At 65.3% G+C, this 7,704-nt stretch overlaps 1 protein-coding gene across 1 annotated transcript; it reads left to right on the top strand.

The window, feature by feature from the left end:
- The first annotated feature begins 129 nt into the window (after positions 1-129).
- Abtb1 (ankyrin repeat and BTB (POZ) domain containing 1) lies at positions 130-4,150 on the top strand. Its single transcript, XM_005387052.2, has 12 exons — positions 130-264; positions 881-943; positions 1,034-1,089; positions 1,367-1,511; positions 1,610-1,769; positions 1,865-1,910; positions 2,159-2,275; positions 2,359-2,477; positions 2,570-2,668; positions 2,760-2,927; positions 3,351-3,551; positions 3,620-4,150. The coding sequence occupies exons 1-12, from the start codon at positions 209-211 to the stop codon at positions 3,824-3,826; spliced, it is 1,437 nt and encodes a 478-aa protein (XP_005387109.2). The 5' UTR covers positions 130-208; the 3' UTR covers positions 3,827-4,150.
- Positions 4,151-7,704: the final 3,554 nt, after the last annotated feature.

Genomic DNA, 7,704 nt, shown 5'->3' with positions numbered 1-7,704 from the left:
GGTCGATCCTCAGGCGGGCTCAGTCGCTCCCGGGCTGGACGCGGTCCTCGGGGCGGGCGGCTCGGTCCTCCGGGCGCCAGGCGCCGCTGCGCAGGCGAGCCGAGGGGGCGGAGCTGCGGCGGGCGGGCCGCGTCTCCTCGCGCCTGTTTACATCCGGCCGGCGGCGTCACAGCCTGAGGTCGCTCGGCTCCGTCCGGGCGGCCGCGCCATGGACACTAGCGACCTGTTCGCCAGCTGCAGGAAAGGGGACGTGGGCCGCGTGCGGTGAGGACCCCGCGGGGGCCGGGGCGGCTGCGCGGCGGCGGCGGCGGTGCAGGGGCGCCGACGCTCCCGGGTGAACCTGGCCGGCGTCTCCGCCCCCACGGCCCCCGAGGGACGGGAGTTCCGCGCGGCGCCTCGCAGCCTGCGCCTTCCCGCCCGGGCCCCGCCGGGCTCCAAACGCGGCCCGAGATCTTCCCAACTTCCAGACGGCTCAGCACTCGGGGCCCGCGGAAGGCTCCCCGGGCCGGCGGTCCGCAGGGACACCCACCCTCGCAGCAGCCCGCCCGGCCTGACCCCCTCTCACTGCACCCCAGCAGCCGCCTCCCGGCTCTGCCCGCTTGATCCGTCCCCCTCCCCTCGGCACCCCACTGCCGGGGACGCGGAGCAGCGTCTCCCGATGGTGCGCTGCCCTTCGCAGTCGCTGCCCAGGCTCTGGCTGAAGGACGGGTCTCATCCCTTGCTGTCCCCGGTGCTGAGCAGCCTGAGTCCCAGCCCGCTGGCCCATCCGTGGTGTGCCGGTGTCCCGCACAGCACCTCCGCTCTCCTGCGGAGGCGCGTTCTCCCTGCGCCTCCTGGGGACCAGGAGCCGCGCCTGACCCCCGCTCTGACTCCCACCCAGGTACCTGTTGGAGCAGCGTGACGTGGAGGTGAACGTGCGGGACAAGTGGGACAGCACCCCACTGTGAGTGCCAGGCAGGGCTGGGGGGCTGGTCTGGGGGTGGAGGGGCTCTGCCTTGCTGACAGCCGCCTGCTGTCCTTCCTTGGCACTCAGGTACTATGCCTGCCTGTGTGGGCACGAGGAGCTGGTGCTCTACCTCCTGGCCAATGGTGAGAGGGTCCCTTGCGTGTGTGTGTGTGTGTGTGTGTGTGTGTGTGCGCGCGTGCGCGCGCCTGCATGCATGCACGTGTGAGTACAAAGAGTGCCCTCGGGCCTCTGCCTTGCAGGGTTGGGGGGGTAGGGGTGGCCTGCAGTACCAGGGAAGGGGCCCCTGGGCTTACTTTGGCCTCGGTGTGGAGAGCTGAGATGAGAGGCTGGGAGGTCGGGAGCCCTCAGGCCCTCCTCAGCCACAGCCCTGGCCCGCTGACCACTGAGCCCACACCCTAGGGGCCCGCTGCGAGGCCAACACCTTCGACGGGGAGCGCTGCCTGTACGGGGCGCTGAGCGACGCCATCCGCCGGGCACTGCGCGACTACAGGCAGGTCACGGCTGCCTGCAGGCGGCACGACTACTACAACGACTTCCTGCAGCGGTGAGGGGCCCGGAGGGCGGGGCGCTGTGCGTGCGCACGGGTGCCGGTGGGCCCGCGCTGGGCGAGCACAGGCGCAGCGCCCCCTTTGCGGTCCCTAGGCTCCTGGAGCAGGGCATCCACAGCGACGTGGTCTTCGTGGTGCATGGAAAGCGGTTCCGGGTGCACCGGTGCATCCTGGGTGCCCGCAGCGCCTACTTCGCCAACATGCTCGACACCAAGTGGAAGGGCAAGAGCGTGGTGGTCCTCAGGCACCCCCTGGTGTGTCCCTCGGGGCGGGGGGTGCACGCTGATTGTTCGGGTCAGTGGGGCTCGTGCCCGTGGCGGCCCCTGACCTCCTGGCTGTCTGCCCGCAGATCAACCCGGTGGCCTTCGGGGCCCTGCTGCAGTACCTGTACACAGGTGATGCCCTTGCTGGGGTGCGGGAGGTTGGCTCGGTGAGCTGTCCCTCCTCACTGCCGGCGCTGCAGTGTGGGGAGGTGGTGGCTGCCCCGGGTGCCATTAGAGGGCGGTGGGAGAGCCTGAAACCAGCCCCATCTTCTCCGGCACCCAGGGCCTTCTGGGTGGGGAGACCAAGGTGACCGGGGTGGGAGGGTGGCGCCATCTAAGAAGCCCCTTCCCCGTGTCCTGATGCCCCACACTACCCCCAGGCCACCTGGACGTCGGCGTGGAGCACGTCAGCGACTGTGAGCGCCTGGCCAAGCAGTGCCAGCTGTGGGACCTGCTTAGTGACCTGGAAGCCAAGTGCGAGAAGGTGTCTGAGTTCGGTGTGTGCAGGGGCCCCAGGCCGAGGGCGGCAGCTGGGCCAGGCAGGGCCGACCTCCTCCTTCACGCTGCTGTTGCCCTGCAGTGGCCTCCAAGCCAGGCACGTGCGTGAAGGTGTTGACCATCGAGCCCCCAGCCACTGACCCCAGGCTGCGGGAGGACATGGCGCTGCTGGCTGACTGTGCCCTGCCCCCTGAGCTGCGTGTGAGTGCGGGGTGGTGGCTTCGATCCTCGCTAACCCCGGCTGGGCCCATCCCTTCGGGGAGCGGCCTTAACGGGTCCTCTCTCCTCCCCAGGGTGACCTCGGAGAGCTGCCCTTCCCTTGCCCGGACAGCTTCAACAGCTGCCCAGATGTCTGCTTCCGGGTGGCCGGTTGCAGCTTCCTCTGCCACAAGGTGCCCCTCCCCTCCCCGCTGCCCTGGGCCCTAGACTGGCTCCTCGGGGGCAGACCCTGGCCCTGGCACTTCCTCCATCTGGCCTCCCCAGGCCTTCTTCTGCGGCCGCAGCGACTACTTCCGGGCCCTGCTGGACGACCACTTCCAAGAAAGTGAAGAGGCTGAGGCCTCGGGGGACCCGCCGGCTGTCACCCTGCATGGCATCTCGCCCGAGGTCTTCACCCACGTGCTCTACTATGTGTACAGCGACCACACCGAGGTGCGGGCCGGGAGGGACGTCAGGGGCACAGTCACGCGGAGCGGGAAGGGGAAGACGGTGAGGGGTTCCCTTTCTGAGAGCTGCTGGGGTTGCACCACCGCTTCCCGTGTGTCGTGGGGGAACTTGGTGGCATCTGGCCTCGGGGATGTCCCTGGCTTCTGGGGGAAGGGCAGGGGCCGCCCTACACCTGCATCAGAGCCGTACTCCGCCCTTGCTGGGGTCCCCCAGCCAGGGAAACTCGGGCACAGAGGGTGAAGAGCTGCCCAGGGCCGCACGGCCAGCAGATCTGAGCCCAGGCCTGCACCTACCTGCCCGCCAGCCGTGGACTTGGCTGCCCTTCACGGCCTTAGGCGGATCATGGCGGGTGCTGGGCCCGGGGAGCCTCCGCCGACCTCAGGGTGCACCTCCCCTCTTTTGCCCCAGCTGTCCCCCGAGGCGGCCTACGATGTACTGAGTGTGGCCGACATGTACCTGCTGCCTGGCCTGAAGCGGCTGTGTGGCCGCAGCCTGGCGCAGCTCCTGGACGAGGACAGCGTGGTGGGCGTGTGGCGCGTAGCCAAGCTGTTCCGCCTGGCGCGGCTGGAGGACCAGTGCACTGAGTACATGGCCAAGGTCATCGAGAAGGTAGGCCACGGCCGGGGCCAGGGCTGGGGGCTGAGGGGCCGCTGCGTGCTGAGCCCGCCTGTCCCCAGCTGGTGGAGCGCGAGGACTTCGCCGAGGCGGTGCGGGAGGAGGCGGCGGCTGTGGCGGCCCGGCAGGAGACCGACTCCATTCCCCTGGTGGACGACATCCGCTTCCACGTGGCCAGCACCGTGCAGACCTACAGCGCCATCGAGGAGGCGCAGCAGCGGCTGCGGGCCCTGGAGGACCTGCTTGTGTCCATCGGGCTGGACTGCTGAGGCCCTGGGGCGTGCGTGCCTGCGCGCGTGCGTGTGTGCGCCTGTGTGTGCAGCTCTTCCCGCCCCTCGCATGTGTGTCCCAGGTTGGAGGGGTCTCTGCCCGCATGCGCCTGGGGCCCCGGGTGGGGGTCTCCTTGGGGTGCGCCTCCTCCCGCAGTGCCCAAGCCAGGCCAAGCACAACTCAGGGAACTGGGCGGGGACCGCACCCACCCGTGCCTGCCTCCTGCCTCGCGCCCGCTGTCGGTCCAGGCCAGCTCAGTGCTCCGGGGCACGGCCAGCGGGAGGGCAGCGTGTTGCGTGGCAATAAAGCTTGTGTTCACTGTGCCTGAGTCTGTTGGGTGCAGCTTGGGGGGTAGGGGACACTTGAGCCTTAGGGGGTGGCCCTGGCTTTCCCCCGGCTCCAGCCCTTAGGTGGTGAGGGGCGGTTGGGGCCGAGGAGAGACTGGCGGACCTGGATCCTGGCCTTGCACCCCAGCCTGCCCCGATGCCCACTTCCCACACCACTGGCCCTGCGTGGGCTCCTGCGCCCAAGGCCTCCTCAGACTCTGCTCTCCCTTTTTTCCCCACTGCTGGGGACTCAACCTTCGTCCCAGCCGTTTTTATTTTGCTGGTCACGTGTGAGGGATGCACACCTAATCCCGCTACTAGGGAGGCTGAAGCAGGAGGATTGCCAAGTTCGAGGCCAGCCTCAGATACATAGACCTGTCTCAAAAAACCAAAAAATTAAAAAATCTTTTAAATTGTGCTGTTTTCCATGCTGAGCACCGACTTGCAGTCCTGCCTCAGCCTCCCAGAGCTCTGGGTTGCAGGCCTGTGGCCCACACCCAGTGTCCACTCCACACCATCACACAGCTCCCCATCTCTAGCACCTGCTGGCCCGGGGGCGGTCTGCCCCAGTGCACTGCTGGCATGGAGCGCAGCAGCCTCGGGTGACGGCTGGGAGGAGGGCGGCACGCGTGTGGCCAGGTGAGAGGGGCTGGTGATCTGTAGCAGCCAGAGATGGATGAGACAGGAGGGGCCCATGGCCGCAGCTCAGGTAGTGCCCGGCCGAGCTCCCGTGGTGGCTGTGCCCGTGGCTGTGAGGAGCTGCTTCCCGTTTGGGTCTCACTTGAGTTCTGACCCAGCAGCCTCAGCCAGCGCCCTGTGGTACAGACCCTGGGGTGTCACAACCTCATTCTGGTGGCCCTGGCAGACCTAAACCAGGCTGCGACCAGGTCCTGGCTTGTGCCGTGCTCACCTTGGATGTGCCAGGTTAGGAAGGGAGATGGAAATATTTCAGGAAAAAGTGTTAACAGACCGTGCGTTTCTTTCCATGGGGACAGAGGGCTGAGGAACTGAGCGTCCGGCTGCCAGGCCCGTGCGTGTCTCGGCAGACTGCGGACAGCACTGGGGAGGGGGACTGCAGGTGGCAGGGGAGGCCCAGTGGCCCCTAGGGCGGGCGGGGACAGCGCTCCCCAGTGACTTGCCCCATTAGTTTGGTTTCTGCCGCGTGGCTCTGGACTTAGCACACGCTGTCCCATGTTTACCTGCTTCCCTGGGTGCTGGGAGCGGAACCCAGGGCCCCGCAGGTGCCAGGCCTCACCCGTTCCTCACGTAACATCAGTCCATTCCTGCTTCCTGGTGAAAAAGTGTTGTTAAATGAAAAATCTTCATTGTATTGTATTGGGAACAATATATTCTGACCCAACTCAAAATATCCCCAGACATTTCCTAGGTAGAAGCACAACTGAATTGAATAAAGACAATGAGGAAGATGTAAAAGAGCTGTGGAGTGCCGGTGAAGGTGCTGTGCAGCCGCCTCCCTCCCAGAAGAGGTGGCAGGCTGCGGTGCAGGGCCACGGGGCTCTGGGATAGGGACCCTGCCTTATTTAAAAGGTGGTTGGATTGCCGGCCTGGGATTCCAGTGCTCCGGAGGCTGAGACGAGGGTCTGGAGGATCACCGCACATTTAAAACCAGCCTGGGCTGCACAGGGAGTTCAAGGCCAGCCTGAACTACCTAGCAAGACCCTGTCCCAAAACAAAACACAACAAAACCAAAAAAAAATCCACTAAATAAATAAAAATAGGAATTTACTTTTTCACCCATCCTACAATAGACCCCTCACCTAGGGAAAAGAAAAGGTGACGTAGTCTTTGCTTATGCTTTCCTTTGCCTGGAAAACTCCTATGCAACCTTCAGTGCCCTTTCACAAAGCAGGGCAAGGAACACAAGCAGAGCTGAGGGCCCCCTTCCCTCCCTCCCCCCTCCCCCAGCCCCTCCCCCTCCCCTCCCGTAACCCTTCCCCCTCCTCCCCTCTCTCCCCTGCCCCTCCTCCTCCCTCTCGCCTGGTGCATGCTGAGCCAGCACTTATCACAGCCACATTCTGGCCCTTGGCGTTTTACCCACATTTTGTGTCAGCTCCGTGAGGGTTTTACAACACTGGTGGGGACTCGTGTGTTCATGCCTCTGGTTTCGTCCCGTGGCTGGGCAGCTGCTGCTCCCATCTGCCTGCAGTGCAGCCCCAAGCCAGGAGGTTGCGCGCGGGGTTGGGTGCGGCAGAGCGTCCTGGCCCCTGCTCAGCAGTCTGGGAGATTGGCCGGGGTGTGTCCCGCTTTGTGGTCCATGGGTCTAGGGGTGGGGACTTCAGGCGTCTGTCCCCCTCCTCAGGCTGGGAAGCCCTTGGGCATTGCTGGCCCTGCCAGCCTCAGTTTATGCATTTATCTGAAGGGAGCAGCGTCACCCACCACCCATGCTAGCGTGGCAGGAGGCTCCATGGCTCTGCCCACACCTCCAGGGCGGAGCCTGCGCTGCCTGGGCGCACAGAGACCTCACTGTCTCCTCCTTGGGCTCAGGCTTAGCCATTCCCAGCCCTGCTGTTTCTGCCCCTCTGTGGCCGTGATGTCCTGACTGCAGCATCTGTCAGCTGGGCCTTGTGTCTTCTCCCAGCTGTCAGAGGGGCTCCTCCAGGAAGCTCCACTGTGCTCAGGGTGACTCGCACACCCACACCCTGCCCAGGGCCGCCTGGACTCCCTGATAACTGAACGCTGCCCCTTGCTTTTCGGCTGGCTTAGGCTCCTTTCCCAGTGTCCCCTTGGCTGCAGCCATGCCTGTTAGCTGTAGATATGAGCAGAAACACTGGATGCAGTGTCTGAGCTCTGATGTACCCCTCTGAGGAGGCATGACTCTCCCTTTCCTTTTCTTCCCTGTCAGCTGGAATGAGGGTGAGGTGGCTGGAGCTGCAGCAACCATGTTGGACCATAGGCCGAGGCCAATGTGCTCAAGACCCCAAGGCAACGGACCAAGAGGTCATCTAGGAGGAGGAATAAGGGAGCAGAGAGGCCTTGGTCAGAGCCATATCCCCTACCTAGAGCCACAGCTCTGCCAGGTAGCCCCGTGCATGACAGCTCTGAGTATGGTACTGCCCCCCCCAGGTTACTGTTCTTGGTCAGGTGCTGCTGGGGGCTGTTTCCTGCCCTCTGCTCACTCCTTCCTTGCCACTGGCAGTAAGAGCTCATGCTGCCCGGCCCTGGCCACCAACCCTCTCTGGGCCAGGTGCTCAGGGGCGGCTGAGTCATGAATGTGCAGGAGGGTGTGGGCGCTGGATGCTTTGGGCAGCTCTGGGCAGCGTGCGGACATGGAGGTGGCCCAGGACCACTGCCTCCAGAGCCCTTGCCCTGGCCTCCAGCGCCCAGCACGACCCTGCCGCACCCACAGGGCCCAGAAACACGGCTCACAGCTGCAGAGCCCAGCATGGCCCTTCCAGGGTGGAAGTGGGTAGTAACGCAGGGCGCAGGCCCTGAAGCCAACCTGGGGGCTGGTATGGCCAGCCCCACTCCCAGCCATTCACTTGTCCCCTCTCCTCCCTCAAGCATTCATTCGTTCACCCACCCACTCACCC

This window comes from Chinchilla lanigera, unplaced genomic scaffold (genome assembly GCF_000276665.1).
Source record: "Chinchilla lanigera isolate Chin_1 unplaced genomic scaffold, ChiLan1.0 scaffold00028, whole genome shotgun sequence".
Taxonomy (NCBI): Eukaryota; Metazoa; Chordata; class Mammalia; order Rodentia; family Chinchillidae; genus Chinchilla; species Chinchilla lanigera.
Note: the sequence above shows the minus strand (reverse complement) of the source record. Positions and strands in the feature narration are given on the sequence as shown.